At 52.4% G+C, this 24,959-nt stretch overlaps 6 protein-coding genes across 6 annotated transcripts; 1 reads left to right on the top strand and 5 right to left on the bottom strand.

Annotated features, from left to right (window-relative positions):
- Positions 1–265: 265 nt before the first annotated feature.
- HRG_11142 (transposase-like protein) lies at positions 266–1,946 on the bottom strand (the record flags this gene model as incomplete). The annotated part of the gene is made up of 2 exons (XM_044869612.1): positions 266–324; positions 407–1,946. The coding sequence occupies 2 exons, from the start codon at positions 1,944–1,946 to the stop codon at positions 266–268; spliced, it is 1,599 nt and encodes a 532-aa protein (XP_044715165.1).
- Positions 1,947–4,319: 2,373 nt separating this feature from the next.
- Positions 4,320–4,787, top strand: HRG_11141 (uncharacterized protein; the record flags this gene model as incomplete). Its single annotated transcript, XM_044869611.1, has 2 exons — positions 4,320–4,360; positions 4,415–4,787. 2 exons carry the CDS (start codon positions 4,320–4,322, stop codon positions 4,785–4,787), a joined length of 414 nt encoding a protein of 137 aa, XP_044715164.1.
- A 6,461-nt stretch (positions 4,788–11,248) lies between these two features.
- HRG_11140 (alpha/beta hydrolase fold domain-containing protein) lies at positions 11,249–12,141 on the bottom strand (the record flags this gene model as incomplete). Its single annotated transcript, XM_044869610.1, has 3 exons — positions 11,249–11,476; positions 11,565–11,874; positions 12,017–12,141. 3 exons carry the CDS (start codon positions 12,139–12,141, stop codon positions 11,249–11,251), a joined length of 663 nt encoding a protein of 220 aa, XP_044715163.1.
- A 5,366-nt stretch (positions 12,142–17,507) lies between these two features.
- HRG_11139 (uncharacterized protein) lies at positions 17,508–18,110 on the bottom strand (the record flags this gene model as incomplete). Its single annotated transcript, XM_044869609.1, has 1 exon — positions 17,508–18,110. One exon carries the CDS (start codon positions 18,108–18,110, stop codon positions 17,508–17,510), a length of 603 nt encoding a protein of 200 aa, XP_044715162.1.
- A 1,104-nt stretch (positions 18,111–19,214) lies between these two features.
- On the bottom strand, positions 19,215–19,721 carry HRG_11138 (transposase-like protein; the record flags this gene model as incomplete). Its single annotated transcript, XM_044869608.1, has 1 exon — positions 19,215–19,721. One exon carries the CDS (start codon positions 19,719–19,721, stop codon positions 19,215–19,217), a length of 507 nt encoding a protein of 168 aa, XP_044715161.1.
- Positions 19,722–22,653: 2,932 nt separating this feature from the next.
- HRG_11137 (centromere DNA-binding protein complex CBF3 subunit) lies at positions 22,654–24,392 on the bottom strand (the record flags this gene model as incomplete). The annotated part of the gene is made up of 4 exons (XM_044869607.1): positions 22,654–22,695; positions 22,854–23,085; positions 23,165–24,260; positions 24,335–24,392. The coding sequence occupies 4 exons, from the start codon at positions 24,390–24,392 to the stop codon at positions 22,654–22,656; spliced, it is 1,428 nt and encodes a 475-aa protein (XP_044715160.1).
- Positions 24,393–24,959: the final 567 nt, after the last annotated feature.

Genomic DNA, 24,959 nt, shown 5'->3' with positions numbered 1-24,959 from the left:
AGCAGCATATAATAGCAGCAGGCTCCATAAGACTAATGCATCTGCTTCAAGCCTCATATATTGATGCGAGAGGTATGATAAATGTGCGATGCGCAATTGCTGCAAAAGGCGATGCAGGTATACTAGCCTGATGTGACGCATGCGGTGGCCGGTATTTTTTTGGTGCGGTTTTTGCCAACCTTGCCTAATGTGCGACCGTAAGGAACCCTTAAGTCCTTTCGTTCCGAAAGGCATGGCGATTTTTTTTTTCCCCGGGGAGGAACCCTTAAGTCCTTTCGTTCCGAAAGGCACTTCGTTCCTCAAGGCATTCCAGAGGATCCTCGACTTTTAGATCAGCCTTAGTGGTCCTAGCCATAAACTCGTCAAGCTCAGAAGGTCAGTCTTGCCCGTTTCTTTCTGCGCGTGCCTGATGCTGCGACGGCAGCAAGCCTCTGACGACGTTTCCGGGCTTGCTGGAGCAGGTCTAGGCCTACTGCATCGTCTGAAGCGCTCTCCTCATTTTCCTCCTCTCGTGTCCGCGGTGATCTCTCTGTTGCTTCCGCTTCCATAGCCGCCTCCTCGTATTTCGCATAGGCCTCCTGTACCACTCTCTTTGCTTCGCTGACCCATTGCTTGTTGTGGCTCCACTCAAGTTCGAAGTAAGCGAACTTGTTTGCCGGATGCAGCGCAACTGCGCACCGGTATGCGGGCGTGGCATCCGTGAGTCCAAAATATTCTTCAAGCTTGAGACGGGCAGCATCAATGGCATGGGAGTAGTATGTCGAAACCGCGTCAGGGTGGTCATCAGCAAACTTGCCCGCCTCCTGCAGCTTCTTGAACAGGACATCAAGCGATTCAATTGTCTCGTGGAGGGAACCATGGGACCCTTCTCGGCCAGCCTTGTTTGCCCGGCCTTCCACGCGCTTAGTCAGGTCCTTGAAAGGCTTCAGAATGCTGAGGAAATGGCCCAGGTCGATCCAGTCCTGAGGAGTGAGGATATCTTGAGTGATATTGTATCCGTCGCCGTTGTAGCTGTAGTTGAGGAAGAATAGATTAATGGCGTGACGAAGTTTGAGAGCCCTTTCAATCATAGCATAGGCAGAGTTCCAGCGGATGCCTCCGTCGACCAGGACTCTTGTGTAGAGGCGCTCGATGCTGCCCTCATCGTACGCCTGCAGAATGTACCGTTTCAGTTGCTCCCGTCGCTGGTCGCTTCGGTTAATCCACACAGAGAAGTTATGAAGCTTGCCGATAAAGCTGTGCTTCCTCCATATTTCGAATCGCTCGTCATCAGACGCACCACGAAGCTGTCTTTCTAGCCCGCTAACACCCTTGCCAAAGAGGAGAGCCTTGACAATGAGATTGAGTATGTGGCCAACACATCGAAGCCGACTCTGGCGATTTACTGTCGAGTACCGCCTTGATAACTCGTGAATGCATGTATCATTGCTGCTCGCGTTGTCCATCATGAAGAAGCCAATGTTTGGGGCGAGGCCGTAACAGTCTATGACCGTTGATAGCACTTTTGCAATATTCTCGCCAGAGTGAGGACCTTTCAGAGGGGGCAGGTCCAGCAGAGCAGTTTGAAGCTTATGTTTGTCATCCAAGAAGTGAGAAACGACCGCAAGATAGTTAGTGCCTTCCTCGGATGTCCACGCATCCATCGAGAGGTGCACCCTGCTCTTGCTAACGTGGAGCTGGTCCCTCAGCCAAGCACGCCTTCCGGCGTCACCAAACCACTTCTCTCTAACCCAGCTGCCGAGTGTTGTCGGGCTCTTGGGTAGAACTTTGTCACTGTCTTCCAGATACTTCGTAAAAATATTGTGGGTGCGTTGGTGGGTCGCCTGACGAAACGTCAGGTCAAGCTCGACAGCCCAGTCGGTGAAGTCGTTCTTGAACTGCAGGTCGTTGAAAACCAAGCGACGACCCCCGAGGTATGACGTGAGATTTGTTGCGCCCTTGGCCATGCTGAAGGGATTGCATTCCGCCGGTTTGTAGCCGAATTCTTGCAGCCTGTGCTGATGTTTTAGATGGTATATATAATATAATGCTGGTCGTACTCTCGCCCGCAAAGAGCGCAGCGTTGTGATGGCCACTAACGTGACAGTATTTGCAGAGCCAGTATTTGTTGTCTCCGTCCGTTGTGAGCTGTGCGCCGTGTCTGTAGACTGCTGAGGGTTGGGATTTGGCGTTGATGGCTCGCTTATGAGGCTGTCGATATCGGATGGATGGAACCGACTTCCCATCATAACGGATCTTGTCCCACTCGACGGGGAAATTGCATTGAGAAGCCTTCGCCGCCTCTCTTTCCTGTGGGAGGGTTGCGTGAGGAGCGCTATGGAATGGCACACCGGCTGCGGTTGAAGCGGAGCTTGGGGTTGAATCGATCGGTTCAGAGGGAGTCCTAGGCGGTGTGACCTTTCCAAGTCTTCCCGAGGCGGAAACATTGGATTTGAAAGCCATCATTAACTGCTTACTGCCATTTAGGCTGTGCAAGACTGCCTGGCAACGAAGAACATTGGACAAAGTGATCAGGGCGCGTCCGTCTCTCGGGAGGTCAACAGGAAAAGGGGGGATTGGCGGTGACTTGCCTAAATCGGAAATGTCATCGAGCAACCTCAAGTAACCCCGAGTAAGCGAAATGGTCTTGCTTTGCTTGGTTGACGCTTCCCTTTACATTACTTGGCTGTTACGTAATCAACCAATCCCAACCAACCAAGTCAAGTAACTTGGTTATTGGACACACTGTCCGGGTCATCCGACTTCAGCACCTCCACTCGGTCTGCCTCGTACGTTGCCTGCACTCGTTCGTCCCACGGCGCCAGTGCGAACTCGTGGATGACTTCCAGGCGCTTGGTATCTATTCTTCCCATCGCCGAGGCGAGCTTCTGCATTGGCGACGTAGTGGGTGAGACAAAGCGAATCCCCTTAAAGTGGGGGCGGGCACGAGTAGTGCGATAGAAGCCCTCCTGAAACGTGTCGAGGAACGGGTGGAAAAGGCCGTCGCGGCGTCGCCGTGGTGGAATTTGAAAATGAGATCCGTGGCCAGAGCAGCCGACCATGAGCTGCGGCCCCACCGGAATCAAGCCCTGCCCAGCTGAACGGAGGCACACCTCCACCTCCCTGTCTTCTAGAATATCTCTTCGCCGCCTCCACTCCACGTGTTTCAAATTTTGTCTTCAGGCGTGTCACTATTTCTGTCGAGAAGTACCCTGTCGCATCCACCTTTGAGGGCCCGCAGCACCGGGCTCGATTGGCTTGAATTGAGAGTGTGTAAAAGTCTGTTCTATGAAGGTAACAACAGAGAGCTCGCCTGATCGTGGCGGTCATAAGGAAGACAACGAGAGATCTTGAGAAAGGTGGAGAGAAGGAGAGGCGTGAGCGCAGTGCGGATGCGACTGAGGAAGTATGCGTGAGCACGCTCCCCCCCTTCGTCTCCCTCGCCTAATCATCGCTACTCGAACTCTGTCAGAGGATCGCCGAGGCTTCTTGGACTTGCAGCCCTTGAACAATAGACTTGGTCCGCCGCGGCGCGCTTGTGTGATGCGATGTAATGTTATAAATGTAGAGTGCTCGCATCCCTTTGCGCTCCTGTTCCCCCATCTCCATCATCGATATCCGACCCTCGCTGCCCTCCTGAATCCGTCTCATACTACGCTTGTCGCCTGTGTATCATTCGTACAGAGAGCATACATACTTATTCGTACACTCATACATCCTGCCGTACATACATAACATATCCCGCGTCGGTCAAAGCTGCACACCCTCTTGTCCAGCCAGCCTTGCGTCTTGTCAACGACGCGGCCTCTTGGACGACGTACATAGGCGAACATATCTACATCAAAATCTTACTGGTCACTTCTTCATACACGCACTCAGACCACCCGCGCGCTCGCATAAAACACCATCCGTCCGGCCAAACGGCCAAGGCTGCCCTGCAAAGTGGATCAAGGCGGGAAGACGGAAAAGCGAGACGGCTTGTCGAGACGTTGATCTGCAATTGGCCCTACATTCTGCGTTGCTACGTCAAAAGTCTCCCGCATTGTCACCCGCCGCTACCCCCCCCCCCTTGCCCACGCCTGGGGACATCCCATCAACCACCCTCCTGGGGCCATCTGTCTATCCATACACACATTTACACATAGACAGACGACATCACCTTGCTTTGTAACGGAGAGAACGCTTTGACTATTCCCCTAACCCCAGTCCACCAACCCCCCCTGGCCAACCACCCCTCCCCGACACACCGGTTATCCGTTCCGTCCCGCAAGGGCCGTCGTCTGCCCTGAACATCTAGAACACATATATATAACCAGCTTCTCGCCGCCTCTCCTCCGAGGATGTTGTCTATTCGCCCTCAAGAGATCCAGCACCACCACCAGTACCGCCAGGCCATACCGTCCCCCTTCTCTGCTGCTTCCCCTTTCATCCACAGTAACACACCCACGCACACGATGCCTCACCGGGTGTCCGTCTCTCCCGTCCTCAGCCGCCCCGTGCTGGGCAGCTCGAGTCCGCGGCCATCCAAGAGCCCCCAGGATGCGGCAGTCGCGCAGGCTCTCGAGATTGCACGGGAGGGCCCCGACGGCGCCTCGGACCGGACGGTTAGCAAGATCCTCGAGCGTGCGCTCGCCCACGCGTGGGGCAAGGTCCAGGCTCAGCCTGAGTCGTACGTCATGACGAGGGATGAGTTTGCCGTCTTCAACTTCTTCCAGCACCGGTTCACGGGGGACAGGGTGGCCGTTACCGCGCGGAAGCGATACTGGGATAACGCTCATGCGTACCATACCCCACCCCCCTTTCGGTAACACCCCCCTTTCGGTAGTACAAATGAAAAAGTCCCCACCAAAAGTCTACCATTTGAACTACATAAAATATCACCAGAACTTAAGAATAAAAACACGAAGATTATATCATTCTATAGAGAAATGAACGCCCCTATCTATTCCGGCGCTATTTTACCACTCTCGCGCATCTAGTGGTGACAGAAAGGGCCTAAGGTGTCGCCTTGACTTCCGTCACTGAAGCTGACTCCACCTCTGAGACCTCCTCCTTCTCGGTCTCAGAATTCAGCACAACGGGCATTTTTTGACTTCTACTTTGTGGAATGGCTTCCTGAGCCACCAAAGCTTTACTGAGAGTCATGAACCGTCTGCTCGGGTTCGGAATTGCTCTCCTCTTCTTGCTTCTCTGCAGCCGGGCCACTTCTGCCTCCAGCTTCGCCATTCTGTTGCTGTGCTCAGCAACCGTTTGTTATTGGGCTTCAAAGCCTTCTTGCTATCACAGCGTAATGCCTCCGAGTGTTAGGAGTCTTGTCCTTTCCGAAATCGCGAATCTGGTGGCTGGATCTTGGGTGTATCATCAGGAGCCAAAAGTGGCGCAGAATTTGTAGATGTCTCTACCGTATCTGCATGAATTTCTGCATGCCGCAATGCCTTAGATCGTGAAATTCGCCAATTACCAGTGACCGTCTAGCCGGAAAAAAAAGTTCTTTGCAGTCATTCTGACTTCACGTGCTTTGGCATATGCCCGTATAAAATTGACCTTATCAATAGGCGCAGAATCCGTCAGACAGGTTAATTTCTTAGGTTCTTTCCTCTACGCCGTCTTGATAGTGTTAAGAGTATATTTATCCAACGGCTTGAGGTCATGAGAGCAGTGGGAAGGAAGGTAACAGCAGTAGGCATTGTTCAAAACGCACGTGGCCATCTATGTATCCTGGTCCCGGTCAATAGTGATTTCTAGGCAGATAAATACGGAAACGCACCATTTTATGGCTTTCATATCCATCAAATATGATCAACCTACCATCTGACTGATCAGCAGGCCGCATCTCAGGAAATAGACTCTCTCAAGCTACTCAATAGCGATAGGTTATCCGTCCATTAGTTGGGCGAGGTAATGCAATACCAGTCGGCTATTTTGCCGAATTCCGTCACGAAACAATGTTTCTGGAGTTCTTTGCCCTCGAAAGTGATGCCAGGAGTAAGGGCACGGTCGTTCACGGTGATGGCTTCGATAAATAAGGCCTGGGAGCAGGGCTGTGGTCCTTTCAGAAGGGCCTTCTCTTTTGGGTCTGTAATCTCAAGTGGCGGTTCTTGTATTTCTTTCGGCCTTGGCGTTGCTGCTCGGCAAGCTTGGTATTGTACAGATCGACCATCGTTTGCTTTAACTCGTGGCCTTGGGAGATTGCACCTTTAACGTAGCGTTGAAGGTTATGTACGAAGACCTCCTTCTCAATATCATCAATTGGGTCAAACTCAAGGAGACGTTGGCCAACTGATTCAAACTTCCGTACGGTATGGGGGTACCAAAGGGGATGAATACGGCTCTGCAGGTAGCTCTGTCGGCGGCGTCTGGTCCCGTACCCTCTCTTTGAGTCTCTCGAGGATTGGCTTTGGATTGAATGGGTGGATTCCTGTTTTTGAATGCCGAGAGGATTGTAGACTCCTTGAAGGCTTTGACGCGGATTGATTGGATCATAGCGAGGAACTCCAGCTTGGTGATTTTACTCGCACCACTGCGAATAGCAAAATCGACTGCCCGACTGTGGTAATGCCTTGAGGAACGAAAGGCTCTTCTGGACGGGAAAAAAACCCAAAACTACTTCACCCTCGAAAATCTTGGCTCCTGATTGGAGAACCTTTCTTGCCTGCTGATTGGACAGGTAAGGCAACCCCGCACGGGTTGCGCAATAGGCCTTTCGGAACGAAGACGGAAGACTGGGTTAGATGTGAGAGATTGAAGAAGTCAGAGGGTGAGAGCAGAGGGTGAGAAAGAAAGAAGGCAGGCGGTAGCGTCAGGGACTAAAGCATGCAGGAAGGCATGTCCAGGCAGTAGTAAGCGGCGATTTATACCTAGCCTGGGACGTTGTCCCTGCAGCGGGAATAGGCAGAAAAGGCAACAAAGCAAGCAAAGCAGCGATGATAGGTGCGGGGTAAGCGAGGGAAAAGGCTACAAGATAAGCATAAAAGAAGGGGGTAGTTAAATAACCACCTCCTCCCACTAATCTGCCACCCCAAAGTGGGTCAATGTGGCGCACCTTTGAGGTAAAGGTGGCGTAACGCCAAAACCTCCTTGGCACACAGGAGACCGGCCCCTTCCAGGGCCCGCCAATGCCTTGAGGAACGGAACTGGAGTTGGGCGGGGGTTGCAGGGGAGAAGGCATGTCTAGGGTTACCACTAAGTTGGCCGCCTAAGTTACTCCCTAAGGCGGCCCGCCGAGGGCCCAGCCAAGAGGTAAATTTATCTTCGGCCGTTGTCAGGCGGTCGGTCGTCAGGCTTCTGTAAACCCGTTCAAGTCTCTCAAAAGAGCCCTTTGCCACGCGAACCATGCTGATACGGCGGTTGGAGGATCGGAGGAGGATGTTGAAGACCAAGAAACAGAAGACGGGATGTGTGGCAAATCGACCCCCATGCCGTTGCAGTAAGTATCTGGCCCAGTAATTCAGCGAGTGATTTGAATGGTGCTTAACAGGGTCAGGGTCATGCTGTATATTATGGTCCGGCTCGCGTATGATGAGGGTTGGGAAATTAGAGCCGTCGGCATATCGCCAGTCGTCTATCTCCCCGTGGTCGATTATGACGTGCTCGTAGAGGGGATTATTCCTCTGGAGCCATGATAGGGCGGCCTTCACCCGAGATTTACGCACTTGAAGGAGATGTCCAACATCTGCGGTGCCAGGTTTGCTGGAGCCGCTCCAGGAGATGTGAATGTTTTCGATGGTCTGCAGCAGGGGATGAGGTAGAACCGTAGCCACGAGGTCCTCCACCTTATTTGGAAACACGACAATATGACCCTTTACGTGTTTGCGGTAATTGATACCCGAAGGGGTCTTGCTGTCGACATTGAACTTTGTGATGAGGCCGAAAGGGGCCTGGAGAGCGATCAGCCTTTCTTCCAGGGGGGAGAGGCCGTCGAGCTCTACGGGGTACCGATGCTCGCACCCGATGTACATGTTATTGACAGAACATGCCTTGGGCAGTTTTCCATTTCCGAAGCAGGAGCGGCACTCGTGGCAAACATTAACCCCAGCGTTGCTACTTAGTGGGAGGCACGTCCTGCAGTCCTGAAGAGGCTTCGTGGCCTGCATCAACGAGGGTGTGAAATACCTTCTCCACTGAAGAGCAGCGAGTTCACATGGTGGGCACTTAGTATAGCAAAAGGCGCAATGTGAAATTGGTAATGTCTGTTCATCTGTAAACACCTGGTAGAACGACTTGGAAGCCTCTACCTGGAGCGCAAGTGGAACCTCTTTGCACCAGGATCTTGTTGCTGATGCCTGCTCCTTGTCGTGAAAGCAAGCTTCGTGATGATGTACAATAGAGTTGATAGACCCTCGTTGGAGTGGGACTGTTTCCGGCATCGGCCGCGGCCTCGGCGACTGGGTTGGAAGCGCTTCCTGTTCTCTACGGCGTTTTAACGATAAAGCCCTTCGACGGGCCCGGTCTTCGGCTTCCTCGCGGTCCAGACGCTGCAACGTGCGGAGGATCTCGTCATGAGGGACTCTGACCAGCTCTTGCCGGCGTTGGATTGCTCTCTGAGGCATGGTCACAAGTGGATAAGGATGTGATGAAGAGGGAAGGGAAAAGGCAAGAAACGATTCATGATTTTCTCGGGTGGGCGGGATTGGGCAGTGGCCCCACCACCCGGCTACCCCATCCGGGTAGGACCTAGGATCAACAAAGGCCCAAGTTATCTATCCACTCACTTTCATTAACTGTACACCCAAAAAGTGGATTAACTGTGGCTGACGGCCGAAGAGGGCCGATACCGCCAATTTGTATGCACACATTCTCTACGATAAGTAGAGCCAGGTAGTAACAGTTCTCCTTCAACGATAAGGCACCCAAAATTGAAGCTATTCGTACTGCGCTTTCTATGCTGATGAGACTATTCTTTGGTGTTTACAACAGGCCTCCTTCTTCGAGTGCACTACGTGCCTGATCCGCTTCATCTAACTGTGATTCCAATTGATCCCATACATCCTCAAGGGCGGCATCGTCCGTGAGGCCAGCGACGAAGATGCAGTCTTGGGTCTCCCGCCGTACCGGCTGATCGTCATCATCAGAGACTGGCGTTTGACGCCCGGCTTGTTGATACGCCCGTTGCATCCGTGTGCCTGCCTCGTACGTATCGCCGTTTTCCTCGATGTGCCGCAGCCCTCGTTCCGTTGAAGTCATCGCGGCCGTTACCGTACCCGTCATCGCCGCTGGTGCCGTTGAGGAGGAGGCAGTCGTATAGCCTCAGCCCGCTCATGCCGTTCAGCGATCTCGTGATGTGACGGATCCCGCCGCGTTGATCTTGACCGCCGTGACTCTTCGAGGTTGAGTGAGCCCTTGGGGCGGCCCTTAGCCCTGATAACTTGTGGCTCGTATGGTGCCCGAGTAGGGCTTGTGCCCTGAGCGCTTGTATCGATCGGAATATACCAAAATGGGTCGAAGTCGTCGAGTGTAAGGGAGGTATTGGTGTTGATAGACTCGAAGATTCGATGGCAGCACGGTAGCCCTCGACTAGTAGCCCAATTACAAGGACATTGACCTGGCGGCGGTTTGGCCCGTTGACTTCGGGGTCTAGAGGATCTTGCGATGCTCATCTATTAGTAGCTTTAACGCATATGACGATACTCGCTCGCGGATCGGCATATACGGCGCCTGTAGGGAGAACGTTGATATCTTGTGGAGGTTTCGATTCTCTATCGCTGTGATCTGAGCAGCCTGATGGCCCCAGAAGCGTTCGAATCGTTGGAAAACGGTCGTCAAATCGCCCGTACAGGACCAAAGGAACTTCTTCATATGAGTGAAGTCCCTCGACGATCGAGGTCGTTGTACGCCCGAAGTGGCGATATTGATTAACGAAACAAGATACAAACTTCTCCTTCCAAGGCGTTAGCCACGTATTGCAACAGTATTGTATAGCTGCAAGCGGGTGGCGGCCTGGTGTCTCAAATTGGCGTAAACGTTCGTTGAAGCTATTCACATCTTGTGACTTGACGATCTCGTTCCACTCTTGTAGAAACGCTTGGAATGCCGGGGCCCGTACGACTCGATTGCCGATTTTTGATGCCTTAGGGAAAAATTGCTTGCATTTCGCAACGACATTCTGGTTAATATGCCACGTGCAGAGAAGGTTAGTACTGTTTTGAAGCTCGCGAAAGCTATCTAACGCCTTAAGCAACGCAGTATCTCGGTCCGTGACAGTGACCCTTGAAATGGGATCGACTCCTTCTCGCAAAGGACTAGCAGCAACGAGATAGCCCAATAGTAATGGGACTCGGTCTCGCCGTTCAAGAAGATAGAGGCAATAGAGAACGTTTTGTTATCTCGAGTGGCCGCGCAGATATTCAATAACGGCATATTGAATCGGTTCGTCTTGTAGGTACAGTCGAGGACGAGGACATCGTGATGCTGACGCCATCGATGGAAGGTAGCACGAGGCGCGAGAAATAGCCCAGTTAGCCGGCCCTGGGGATCACGACTATCTCGATGAAAGAAGTCGGACTTATCTAGCCGGTCGTAGAGAAACTGAAGAGGCGTACGGCCAGCTAGTTCTTCCTGACGGTGCCTAGCCAAGGCGTTACTCACGTCTTGAGCCGTGATACCGGCTAAACGAGGATCGTCGTGAACCAGGTCACGAAGCTCGCCAGCAATATCGGTCGGCCGGGTATTGTTATTAAACTTCCGGATAATGTCGTCGCGATACTTCTGGATAACAAGCGCCCGGTACTTCGGAAAGACCATCGGGTCATCAACAAGGCGATGATTGTGAACATCGTGAAGATAAGAGATAGTCCAGTAACCGCGTTTTTCCTTCAACGAGAGGCGAAATTCACAGTCTGTTTTCTGGGTTGCTGTATTGAGGCGACGACGAGAGATATGAGCAGCTTTATCCTTCCGATTTTCGTAGGGGCCGGCCTTGATACAACGAACAAGTGCAGACTTGCGTTGGCCAGCGTTATCCCGCTTCGATGTTCGAATGTGTAGGGCGTAGCCCTCAGCCTCAGCAACGGTATCGGCGGCTTCCATCGCGGCCTGGAAGGTCGGGAATAGTGTCTTCGTAAGCGACTCCATGATTCGGGCTCGTAAGGGCAGAAAACGCGGTGCGAATAGCTTCAGTTTTGATGGTATTGCTGATAGTTACGGTTACAGGATGTTGTTACGCAAGCATCACGAACTGGCCAGCTGGCCGGCCGGGAATGGGCGCACCAAAATTAGCGGCATCGGCACTGCGCCTGACCCAGCCACAGTTGATCCACTTTTTGGTGTACAGTTAATAAAAGGAGGTGTATAGATAATTGGGCCCTATAAAGAGCGTCGGCGTCTCAAGCGTAATGGGCTTGTTTGCCAGCATCTGCTCTTCCTCCCAATCAATCTTGCGAGTTCTGTACCAGTTGAGAGGCCCCCGCATCCGCGGAGCTTCTTGAAGCATGAACTGGTCCGCATAGTAGCTCAATTCGTCCTCCGAAAGCCAGACACTTCGCGAGAGGGTAGGCAGCTTCTTGAGGGGAAACGCCGTTGGTTGCATGCCAAGCTGGCTCACCCTGTGGGTCAAGACCGTCGTACATGGCGTTCAGAAACTGACGCACATCTTCTCGTTCCCGAATGGCGACTTCAATCTCGGGCCCTATGAACTGAAGCATATAGGTGAGATGCTTATACGGTCCGGCCACCAGATCCTCAATGGCCATGTAAGGCTTCATGGGTAGCAAGAAGGGCGTACAGACGCTGAAGATGGCCTTGACCAAGCCGGGGTGCCACATGGCAACCCGCCAAGCAAGGTGACTGCCCCAGTCGTGACCGCCGAGAATGATCTGCTCGCCCTTCGCAATTCGGTTGGCCAATTCTTCGAGATCCGCCGACATGCTTTGCAGTGACAACTGGTGTAGGTCGTCCGGCCTAGAGCTGCCAGCATAACCAAGCATGTCCGGAGCTACGACTCGATAGCCTAGACACATGAGGTATGGCACCTGATAACGCCAGCCAAACCCCAAATCGGGAAGCCGTGGATCAAAAAGACAGTGCTAATAGGGGCATGGACCCGGGTTCGCCGATTATGTAGTGGTAGGTGTTGCCGTGGATCTCGGCCGAGGCGTATCGGACTCGAGGGTCGTTGGGAATAAGCTTGCCGGCTCCTTTGAGGTGGTCGCAATCATTATCCTCCATTCGGCGCGGTGGCAGCGAGGCAGATCCTGCTAGTGGCTTGGACTGCTCGTCAGGGACTCGGCGTACAAAATCAAGATGCGATATGATGGAACCTACAGGTTCATGTGATTCCCGCATTGAAAACGGAGCCAAAGCTCCAACAGAAGCAATAAGAGCCGCGAGTAGGATAGTAGTCTTCATGGTTCCTGGCTTGTACGCGATATGCTTTAAGATAATAGGAGGTGAAAATTCAAGTGTCGATGATGGTAAAGCCCTACTTCAGCCCTGTGCTATTGAAGACCAATCAGTCTCTTTATACGGCGTTCTAGAGGGCATACTGACTTTAGCTATTAATAAGACCTTACTATTTACATAGATAAAATTCTCTACTTATATATAATTATATAGAACACCTAAACTTAAAGTACCTTAATATTACTTCAAGGTACTGCATATACTTTGCCTACCTCCCTCACCTACTAAGAAGGCCTAGATTACGAACAAGCGCACTCGAGCACCCGAGCTAGTAGGGGACGGGTCCCCCTTGGAGAGGGGCCCTACTGTGGGGGTTTATCTCCCGCACGAGGTGAGTGCGACGTGTAAGATCGCGACTTTTAAGGGACTTAAAAGATATACGAAGTTAAGTATTAATTACTAAGCGGATCTAGCTACTAATTAAAAGAGAGGATTTTAAGAAATTCTATATAAATAGAGAATTTTATCTATGCAAATAGTAAGACTTATTGATAATGACTTTAAGCCTTAAGAACCTATCTCCTATATACTTACATTTCATCTCATGAGGTTCATCACCACGTACGATCACTGAGTTCTGCCCACTTCATGTTTAACATATAAGCAGCCTGGCTGAAGTCAGCGCTCCTAATAGTGTGGACCATTAAGAGGACTATTAGTGCACACTGTGGTTTACACTATTAGTGCCGCACTATTAGTGTAGTGTGCGTTTCTCACACCACACTGGTGGTTCAGTGTAGCTTGCCCAAACTGAACGGGTAGTTCAGTGCAAGGGTCCAGACTAATAGTTGCACTATTAGTGCGCCCCATGATTACCAGCAACCCGGATTTTACTACCTTGAAATAGGGTTTCGGATTGATTTCAACGAAAAACATGTATAACCTGTAAGACGAAGTGCGTATTATCCAAGTGGCGGAACCCCGGTCGGGAGTTATGATATACCCGTTATGTCACCGTATAAAGGCGGGGTGCCAGGTAGCCTCTAACCTATCTGTCATCTCTAGGGTAGGAGGCAGGCTGGCTCGTCAATATTTATGCGAAGCAGTTGAGATGCCAATACATTCGCTTCTTTCCGTTGTAATTAAGCATACTGGTAAGCGTCTAAACACAAGCTTTGCTAAGAGCTTCCGCCTGTTATTGACTTTATTATGCTATCAAAACATGTTGCTAAGTTATCGTTTCTGGTCGAGAAAACCCATTATACCGGATGTTGCCCTGCCAATTTGTTCAAGTTTGTCAGTCGGGTTACAGTCCAAAGCGCAGATTGAGCCTCGGCCACACTTCTACGGCCCCAGCTACACCAATCATTAGCTTCATAGGTCGATGCACCGCAAGCCTTCTGATGCTCTTCTCGTCGAGGCTCAACTGAGGATCTCCACCGCCGTTGCGTACGCAAATTGGATGCCGACGTTAGGAACACTGGGGCGTGTCGCTTGGCTGGCACGAGATGAGCGCGAGACGAGCGCGAAGCGAGCACGTACGGAACAATTCGCGACGATGTAAAGTTTCGTCGTGCGCCGACGCTAAAGGGATATGACCGATCATTGGCCGGCAAACTCAAATTAATTGGATTCTGTGGTCCAAACCAAATCACTAGGACTTCCTAGGGTGGTCAAAAAGAGGAAGTTGTCCACCACAGAATGATCTGACCGGAGCTGCCACAAACAATCCGGTTTATCCCACCAATCCTGCTCTCCGCCAGATTCCCATGATCGCCACTCTTATGGTCTAGTGCATTCCCTAGAGGATCATGTCCTCCATCGTGGATCACTCCGAGGCTGGCACCTATATAGATGATTCTGACCTTATTAGTGGGACAGCGGCTTCCCCGTCACCGGCACCATCCTCTTCGCCTGTCCTTAGCGTCTACCGCCGAAAGACGTCTCCTATTTGGCAGTATTGTCGAAGAGAAGAAGGTAGGAGTATTCCGGCAGCTTGGGTTGATTCCAATGGAACGAAATGGTGGCATTGCCAGCCCTGCTTCGACAAGAAAAGAGCGAAGAAATACAATTACTGTGGTGGGTCGTCCGCCATCGTCAATCATTTGCGAAAGGAGCACAATATCATTATTTCTGGGCGGCAGGAGACCAGGCGGGAAGTGACGCAAAGTCGCCTCGGAGACATCACCGCATTCCTGGCCAATGGAACTTTGGTCTCCACCAAGAAACGCAAGGCGACCGCAGAGGTAGATGCCTAGACCAAGCGACTCTCCGCGAACTGTACTGCCGTTATACAGTAGCCTGCAGCCTCTCATTTGCTCATGTTGAGCAGCCGGCCTTTCGCGACTTTATCCGGTATATCCGTCCGGCCGCCGATGATCTCCTCCGAGGTCCGGCGACACGGTTAAAAATGACTTACAATGGGGCTACGACAACAAAAAGGAGTTTGTAAAGCGAGCTCTGCAGAATGCTCTCTCGTCAATCCACATTGTTCCAGACAATTGGACATCGCCGAATTGTTTGGGCGTAATAGGGTTTACAGTTCAATTCGTTACCGAAGATCATGGTCTGCAGTCCCTGGTGGTGAGGATAAAAGAATTGGAAGGACAGCACAGCGGCGAGAACATGGCAGAAGCCATCATGGAGTTCATACGAGAATATGGAATAGCGACAAAAGTTGGATACTTTATGATGGATAATGCCACCAACATGAATACCATGATCGACAAAGTCTCCGACGACTTGGAGCACGAGTTCGAAGTTTTCTACGATCCTCTTCCTCACCGACTTCGCTGTTTCGGCCACATCATTAACCTGGCCGTGATGGAGTTCCTCATAGGAAAGCGACCACCCACAGCAGATTCCTACCACGGACCGTCCGACGACGAAGTTAAGCAATGGAGAAAGCGAGGGGCGATAGGCAAATTGCATAATATCGTGGTCTACATCACCTGGACTCCCAGCGACTTCAGACATTCACTGGTCTCACTGACGGTCTACGGCTACGGCGCGACAATGACACTCGTTGGAATTCGTGGCATAGCATGGTTGAGTGGGCCCTTAGAACAAAAGTCCGTCAAGGCATCACCATATTTTGTGCTCAAGAGCCTGCCCTGCAAGACGATGCTCTGACTTCCTCTGACTGGGTTACTCTGGCTGAAATTCACAAATTTCTCGAACCTTTTCACGACGCTACAATGGCCAACGAAGGCACCGGCAATTCCATCTCTGACGTTCTGCCAACCATGGACTATCTCTTGCATCACATTGAAGCGGCCAAGGAGGCCACTACCATCCCCCACTTGGCTACAATGATGGAGACGACATGGGCCAAATTAGCCGACTACTACGAATTGACGGAAGATTCGCCAGTCTATTCAGCAGCGACGGTATTAAATCCTTCCCTCAAGTGGGCATATATGGAGAAGACTTGGGACGACAAGAATGAATGGATTGAGAGAGCTAAAGCTCGGGTAGGGGAGCTCTGGAGGGAGGCATACAAATCTACCACTCCCTGCCCTGTTCTTCGACCAGCTTCCGCACAAGAGCCAAGTGCAAGACGACCAAATGGGTACAAAATGTGGATGAAAGAGCAAAGGCTACGATTTTCAACATGGATGACGACGAGTACGAAGTGTATTGCCGCGAGCCTGTGGTGATGGTATCGGATCCGTTGAAATGGTGGTTAGAGTCAGCGCAGCGGCGACGGTTCCCAACTTATCTTTGATGGCCATTGACCTTCTATCGATTGCGCCTATGTCTACTGAGACAGAGCGGCTCTTCTCCAAAGCCAAACTTTCGGTAACCGACCAGCGAGGATCTATGAACATTGAAACTTTAAATCTCTTGGAATGCCTACGATCCTGGGACCGGAGCGCTCTGATACTCCCATCCGAGGTAAGATTTCTGTTTCGTCAGATGAAGATTGTCTAATTATGGATTCCAGTGTCGCTATATCGATCCGGAAGCCACCGGTACCGGGTCTGAGCCTCTGATTCAGGAAAGGGGCGAGGCTGCAGGTAAGGCAGGCAATTCGGTGAGGGCGCTGGAAAACTTGAAGGCAACCTTGCAGGTGCGACGGGTGCAATGCCAAATGTCAGACTATATGTTCACACTAATAGTGTAGACCACAGTTTGCACTGTAGTTCAGTTTGGCCGTGACGAACAGACTAATAGTTCAGTTTGAACATCTCAGGCACACTGGTAGTGTAGTGCGGCCAAGTCACACGCACTGAATGAGCAGTTTGAGGGGTCCAAACGCACTGGCCACACTATTAGGAGCATTGGCTGAAGTGGGCCATCGAAAGCTTTAAGATTTTGAATAAACTTATACAGTCTCATTGCTCCCCATTCTGCTGATAATCGGTCGGGCCGATGTCAAAATCCGCTGAGGTAGCCTTGCCGTTCAAACGGGATCTCTAATTACGGCTGCGCTCTCCATAGGTTCCACGGTTTTGCAATGCTGTGGGCCAGCAGCCTCCAAGAAGTTTCCCCATACGGCTTCTCGCAAAGGCGTCGTCCCATCTTTTACGTAATTACCCCCCTTGCTTGCATGGAGACATAACTACACGGGACGCACAAGAGGCAACTCGCGTCAATTGGTGTCGAGTAAGGCTTGGTGTCGCACTGTGTTCGCCCGAACAGACAGGAATCCGGGTTTGACTGGAGACGCGAGAAAAGCTAAGCAATGACCAACTTAACCGACTTCGGTGTGGAGCAGTACATAAAGTCGATGGTGAATAAACCACTAAAGATGGCGAATATCTTTGCCCTACGTCAAAGGGGACTTCTGCAGATCGTGAGCTGAGCGATAACGGTATCCAGATGTTCCGGGCTCCTCGGGCGGCGGGTAGATGGATAGCCCGAGGCTCGACTTCTTCGCGAGTGGCTGTGTTGGACAAAATTTGTCTAAGAACAATCAAAGTAAGACTTTTCCTACTTTTCATGACTTTAAAGTCGACCTTGTCCTTGTCGTGAACTCCCCTCTCCATACACAAGGTCTAATTTGCCTTTGACATCTGATATCGGTCCCCGGCGCTCCATCGCAAGAAGCTTTATTCATACGTAGCACCTTCGGGGAAGTACGGAGATGCAGACGAAGAGACGACGTTTATACAGAGTAGGTTAAAGCAAGGGACTCGTTCTCGTGCTGTAAACGACATTGCGTTTCTGTTATAGTTCCACGACTTTTATCAGGCCTCAGTGAATACGTAGACCTCCTCGACCCATCTCTCGCCCAGAACCTCTCTGATGGACTTGACTCCCACAATTGCTTCAAGATTCCGCGCAAAGTCATCCGCCGCCTCTTTCGACGCACAAACAAAGACGCTTGCTCCCTCGTCTCGAATCTTATTCCGTATCTGGTTCGCAACCCCCTCTTTGAATATCTTATCCTGAGCTCGGTTCTTTTCCGGGTTGCTCGGCGTCAAGTGTAGCATATCCACCAGCTCCAGTGCCAAGGCTTCGTGGGTGGACTCGGCAACGATGTCGGCGTCGCCGGGCCTGAAGCCAAGGAACAAGGATATCGAATCCTCTCGGCTCGTCTTTCCCATCTTTAACTCCATCATTTTGCTCGCGGCTGGCCGATCGGCCGCAATGGCGGACCTGGCCTGCAAAAGACCCCGCAAGGGTGCGATGCCGGAGCCGGTGGTGAAGGCAATCAGGGGCTTATGATCGTTAACCAAGTGCGCGCCGGGCCCGTGGCGAATCCGAACGAAGAGTCGTTCTCCCCTCCTGGCCTTGGACAATGCTCCTAATAGTGTGGCCAGTGCGTTTGGACCCCTCAAACTGCTCATTCAGTGCGTGTGACTTGGCCGCACTACACTACCAGTGTGCCTGAGATGTTCAAACTGAACTATTAGTCTGTTCGTCACGGCCAAACTGAACTACAGTGCAAACTGTGGTCTACACTATTAGTGTGAACATATAGTCTGACATTTGGCATTGCACCCGTCGCACCTGCAAGGTTGCCTTCAAGTTTTCCAGCGCCCTCACCGAATTGCCTGCCTTACCTGCAGCTTTCCTCGCCCCTTTCCTGAATCAGAGGCTCAGACCCGGTACCGGTGGCTTCCGGATCGATATAGCGACACTGGAATCCATAATTAGACAATCTTCATCTGACGAAACAGAAATCTTACCTCGGATGGGAGTATCAGAGCGCTCCGGTCCCAGGATCGTAGGCATTCCAAGAGATTTAAAGTTTCAATGTTCATAGATCCTCGCTGGTCGGTTACCGAAAGTTTGGCTTTGGAGAAGAGCCGCTCTGTCTCAGTAGACATAGGCGCAATCGATAGAAGGTCAATGGCCATCAAAGATAAGTTAGGGAACCGTCGCCGCTGCGCTGACTCTAACCACCATTTCAACGGATCCGATACCATCACCACAGGCTCGCGGCAATACACTTCGTACTCGTCGTCATCCATGTTGAAAATCGTAGCCTTTGCTCTTTCATCCACATTTTGTACCCATTTGGTCGTCTTGCACTTGGCTCTTGTGCGGAAGCTGGTCGAAGAACAGGGCAGGAGTGGTAGATTTGTATGCCTCCTCCAGAGCTCCCTACCCGAGCTTTAGCTCTCTCAATCCATTCATTCTTGTCGTCCCAAGTCTTCTCCATATATGCCCACTTGAGGGAAGGATTTAATACCGTCGCTGCTGAATAGACTGGCGAATCTTCCGTCAATTCGTAGTAGTCGGCTAATTTGGCCCATGTCGTCTCCATCATTGTAGCCAAGTGGGGGATGGTAGTGGCCTCCTTGGCCGCTTCAATGTGATGCAAGAGATAGTCCATGGTTGGCAGAACGTCAGAGATGGAATTGCCGGTGCCTTCGTTGGCCATTGTAGCGTCGTGAAAAGGTTCGAGAAATTTGTGAATTTCAGCCAGAGTAACCAGTCAGAGGAAGTCAGAGCATCGTCTTGCAGGGCAGGCTCTTGAGCACAAAATATGGTGATGCCTTGACGGACTTTTGTTCTAAGGGCCCACTCAACCATGCTATGCCACGAATTCCAACGAGTGTCATTGTCGCGCCGTAGCCGTAGACCGTCAGTGAGACCAGTGAATGTCTGAAGTCGCTGGGAGTCCAGGTGATGTAGACCACGATATTATGCAATTTGCCTATCGCCCCTCGCTTTCTCCATTGCTTAACTTCGTCGTCGGACGGTCCGTGGTAGGAATCTGCTGTGGGTGGTCGCTTTCCTATGAGGAACTCCATCACGGCCAGGTTAATGATGTGGCCGAAACAGCGAAGTCGGTGAGGAAGAGGATCGTAGAAAACTTCGAACTCGTGCTCCAAGTCGTCGGAGACTTTGTCGATCATGGTATTCATGTTGGTGGCATTATCCATCATAAAGTATCCAACTTTTGTCGCTATTCCATATTCTCGTATGAACTCCATGATGGCTTCTGCCATGTTCTCGCCGCTGTGCTGTCCTTCCAATTCTTTTATCCTCACCACCAGGGACTGCAGACCATGATCTTCGGTAACGAATTGAACTGTAAACCCTATTACGCCCAAACAATTCGGCGATGTCCAATTGTCTGGAACAATGTGGATTGACGAGAGAGCATTCTGCAGAGCTCGCTTTACAAACTCCTTTTTGTTGTCGTAGCCCCATTGTAAGTCATTTTTAACCGTGTCGCCGGACCTCGGGAGGAGATCATCGGCGGCCGGACGGATATACCGGATAAAGTCGCGAAAGGCCGGCTGCTCAACATGAGCAAATGAGAGGCTGCAGGCTACTGTATAACGGCAGTACAGTTCGCGGAGAGTCGCTTGGTCTAGGGCATCTACCTCTGCGGTCGCCTTGCGTTTCTTGGTGGAGACCAAAGTTCCATTGGCCAGGAATGCGGTGATGTCTCCGAGGCGACTTTGCGTCACTTCCCGCCTGGTCTCCTGCCGCCCAGAAATAATGATATTGTGCTCCTTTCGCAAATGATTGACGATGGCGGACGACCCACCACAGTAATTGTATTTCTTCGCTCTTTTCTTGTCGAAGCAGGGCTGGCAATGCCACCATTTCGTTCCATTGGAATCAACCCAAGCTGCCGGAATACTCCTACCTTCTTCTCTTCGACAATACTGCCAAATAGGAGACGTCTTTCGGCGGTAGACGCTAAGGACAGGCGAAGAGGATGGTGCCGGTGACGGGAACGCCGCTGTCCCACTAAAAAGGTCAAAATCATCTATATAGGTGCCAGCCTCGGGTGATCCACGATGGAGGACATGATCCTCTAGGGAATGCACTAGACCATAAGAGTGGCGATCATGGGAATCTGGCGGAGAGCAGGATTGGTGGGATAAACCGGATTGTTTGTGGCAGCTCCGGTCAGATCATTCTGTGGTGGACAACTTCCTCTTTTGACCACCCTAGGAAGTCCTAGTGATTTGGTTTGGACCACAGAATCCAATTAATTTGAGTTTGCCGGCCAATGATCGGTCATATCCCTTTAGCGTCGGCGCACGACGAAACTTTACATCGTCGCGAATTGTTCCGTACGTGCTCGCTTCGCGCTCGTCTCGCGCTCATCTCGTGCCAGCCAAGCGACACGCCCCAGTGTTCCTAACGTCGGCATCCAATTTGCGTACGCAACGGCGGTGGAGATCCTCAGTTGAGCCTCGACGAGAAGAGCATCAGAAGGCTTGCGGTGCATCGACCTATGAAGCTAATGATTGGTGTAGCTGGGGCCGTAGAAGTGTGGCCGAGGCTCAATCTGCGCTTTGGACTGTAACCCGACTGACAAACTTGAACAAATTGGCAGGGCAACATCCGGTATAATGGGTTTTCTCGACCAGAAACGATAACTTAGCAACATGTTTTGATAGCATAATAAAGTCAATAACAGGCGGAAGCTCTTAGCAAAGCTTGTGTTTAGACGCTTACCAGTATGCTTAATTACAACGGAAAGAAGCGAATGTATTGGCATCTCAACTGCTTCGCATAAATATTGACGAGCCAGCCTGCCTCCTACCCTAGAGATGACAGATAGGTTAGAGGCTACCTGGCACCCGCCTTTATACGGTGACATAACGGGTATATCATAACTCCCGACCGGGGTTCCGCCACTTGGATAATACGCACTTCGTCTTACAGGTTATACATGTTTTTCGTTGAAATCAATCCGAAACCCTATTTCAAGGTAGTAAAATCCGGGTTGCTGGTAATCATGGGGCGCACTAATAGTGCAACTATTAGTCTGGACCCTTGCACTGAACTACCCGTTCAGTTTGGGCAAGCTACACTGAACCACCAGTGTGGTGTGAGAAACGCACACTACACTAATAGTGCGGCACTAATAGTGTAAACCACAGTGTGCACTAATAGTCCTCTTAATGGTCCACACTATTAGGAGCGCTGCCAAACAGTGGCAAGCAAGCCAAATGCTCTGTCAGCAAGCGTTTAACCATTTGATCACTGGAGAAGACGTTCGTCGTACAGATCAGAACACTGTTCCCGCCTACCAATTTTTCATTGAAGATCGCTACTCCAAGGACAAATTTTAAGGCATCATGATTGACACAGGTGCAACAAAAGTCTCTACAGCCGGTCACTCTCAGTACATTGCTTTACAACGAGAAGACCCCCCTGTAGCCCTAGACAGCCCCACATCCGGCCAGGCTACCATCAAATTCGGCAACGGCGAAGCCATTCACTCAATCGGCTCAATCGCCCCCAAAACACCCGTCAGAAGGATGACGTTCCACATCCTTCAGACCCCTACCCCTTTCTTGCTTTCTTTGGCTGATACGGACCGTCTTGGTAACTATTTCGACAATATCAGTAGGATATCCACAGCGGGGTTTTGGTGGCTGATTCAGCGGCTGAGCGCCACAACACCGCAGTTTAGCGTCCGTGCCCTCAGCGGCTTCCAATATCCACCCTTGTCCACGGTCGGCCGGACGGCCGACCGCCGCCCGGAACGCCGCGTCTTGAAGGGCTCTCAAGGCTCGACGAGCTCGTCAAATTACGAGGGGAAGGGGAAACAAAAATAGTGTATTTCTACCTCTTTAGTTGTACAACTTTTGCCTTTCTGTTGGCTCGGGCTGTTTGCAAAATAAGTCCAGCGAGCAGCCGGTTTGCTGCTGTTGTAAGTTGACAATGTGCATCGCGGCCTCCTCGCTACACCTGTGGGCCTTCGCCACCTTGCGAATCTCCCTTATAACCTCGAGCCGTAACGAATACCACTGCAATTCATTTTGTCGCCCGGCGCGCCACCGGCTTCCCCATCTACCGTCGAGGTCGGCAATGGCTTGCCCGCCTCGAAGGCCAACCGTCCACTCGCTCCAGAGCGCCTCGACCATTTTTACTGCTCGGCACATCTGATACCGTGGCGGTGGCTCTGTCTTAACCGTGATCGTATCTGTCGCCGTCGGGCTCGTGGCACGGCTATCAACAATGCTCGACTGAGCCGAGACGAATCGGCTTCCATCTCCTCGTCCTCCCTGCCCAACGACATCAACCACGGCCGGGGCCGTGGTGGCAGTGGTGGTCGTCGCGGCCGTAACGGAAGTTGAAACCATTCTAAAAAGGGACGACTGGGCTACCGCAAGACGTTCTTCGGTGGCTCGAAGCTGCTCGCTTAGCTCTGTTTTAAGCTGGATCGTCCTTGCTTCGTTCCGCGCGTCGATGGATTTAAGATAGTCCGCGAGGACCGGCATCGCCTGGACTAGGACTGCAAGCTGGCTTGGACGCTCCTCTTCAAGGATGAAGTCCGATAGCTGGTGCGCGAACGGGGCGTAGGCCGGATGCCGGAAGACCGGGTGGTTCCAAACGGGGCTGCCGGGGTATTTCTTCATCAGGACAACGGAATCCTGCAAGACAACCTCCCGTAAATAGAAGATGAGGTTCGTCGAACCCATCGCTGCCAGGTCGTTCTCCTGCTCGGTACCGGGACCGAACCGGCCTCGCCAACGGTCCAGCTCGGGCCAGATCATCGAGCAGGACCTCCGGCGGCGTCACGCCGGCACGGCGTATCTCGAAGCATCCGGCCTGCGGCGGGTGCCCGGCCATCGTACGCATGAACTTGCGAGGCAACGAGTTCAGGTAACAGCCGACCATCTGCTCCTGGTTCCAACGACCCGCGCGACGGATCTGGTCTTCGCTAATCCCCTTTAGTTCAGCCGTCCTCGCCCCCGAGCTGCGGCCGACATGCGTCTTCTTCTGCGACGTGACGCCGGCGTAGGCGAAGGCCTTGACAACCCACTCGCGCTGTGAGTTGTACGAGAAAGCCGCCGTCCGGCCGGTGCCGTTACCCTTGATTAGCCGGATGCCGTACCACGAGGACCGCCTGCTGAAATCGGGAAACGGCTCACTACCGAGATCCCAACGATACAAGAGGTAGAACGAGAGGCCACCCAAGATGCAGATTAGCGGGTTCCTATTCCGATACGCGCCGGCGGTCTCGAGGCGGCCGTGCTGGTTCTGCTTGCCGGCTCGTGTCGTAAAGATGAGCGGCATGCACCGGGTCGAGCCCTCCCCGGCAAACTCAAAGGTGAATAGGTCTGAGATCTCTGCAGCCCGACGATCGCTGCCACGGGTGAGAAGATAATGGCCAAAGAGGAGATCCACGAGGGTCCGAAAATGACACTCGGGCGATGTGCCGCTGTGGGCCCACAGCTCGTGGCATACTCGTTCGAACTCGGACTCCGAGTAACCATCGAGCAGAGTATCGCGGCCTTTATCGGCATAGTTCTCCCTGTCTCGTTGGGCGTCCCGGCGCTGTAGGGACTTGAGGTACTCTCGTACGTTGTCCTCGCGCGGCGACGGGTGCGTATTCATTCCGAGGGCCTTCTGCGTCCGGTAAAGATCCGTGATTGCGGTGACATAAGTTCGGACCGACCGCCAGGCCAGGCGGGTCTCGTCCTGCGGAGTATCAGTGGCGGCCTTGCGGCTCCTGACCTTCAAGGGCCGACCGGCCACCTCCTCGACGAGGAAGAGGAGGAGCTTCTCCTCTGTGACCGTAGCGCCGTCACAGTACTGTTTGTGGCGGCAGAATTGCTCGAATTCCTCTTGCTTCGGTGCGTACGCCGAGGTCGTATTCCTTGGCCGAGACTCGTGGATCGCAGAGAGGATCGTCTGCGCATTGGCGCGTAGCTCCGCGTCGTTTATCGCGTTCTGCCGGATGCGTTGGTCCACTCGTACGCTCGACGGCTTTGCGCGACTCCCTGCCCCTGCCCCTGCCCCGGCCGCTGCTCCTGCGAGCTTCGGCTTGGGCCCCGCTTTGTCTTCGCCTTCCGTCGATTTGGCGTCCGGGCCATGGGATATATCGTGACGGGGAAGACCAAGGCAAGCCTGCGAGTGACCACCAGTCCGGGTTGGAGCGGGGTGGCGCGCGGCGACGAGAGATGCCTATCTAGCGATCACGATGCGCACCGCCTGGTCGGGTCGCCCGCTAAAATTCCAGTGGACAGGGCGCCGTAGCGAACGTGAATAGCGGCTTCTCCATCGAATCAGCGACGCAATCAGCGGGGGGCACCGATATCTGCGTATATCCACGGCGCGCGCCGTTCGGGTGGGGTGGATATCCGCAGATACGATTGGCCCGCCTGGTCGCTGATTCTCGGATTGCCCCACCCGACCAGATCAGCGGCGCTCAGCAAACCCTCGGATACCATCCCAGGCACACGACAGAGAGACAACTGCAGAGTGTC

This window comes from Hirsutella rhossiliensis (genome assembly GCF_020360975.1).
Source record: "Hirsutella rhossiliensis strain HR02 chromosome Unknown scaffold00019, whole genome shotgun sequence".
NCBI classification, from domain to species: domain Eukaryota; kingdom Fungi; phylum Ascomycota; class Sordariomycetes; order Hypocreales; family Ophiocordycipitaceae; genus Hirsutella; species Hirsutella rhossiliensis.
The sequence above is the reverse complement of the archived record's forward strand: the minus strand, read 5'-3'. Positions and strand labels throughout refer to the sequence as shown.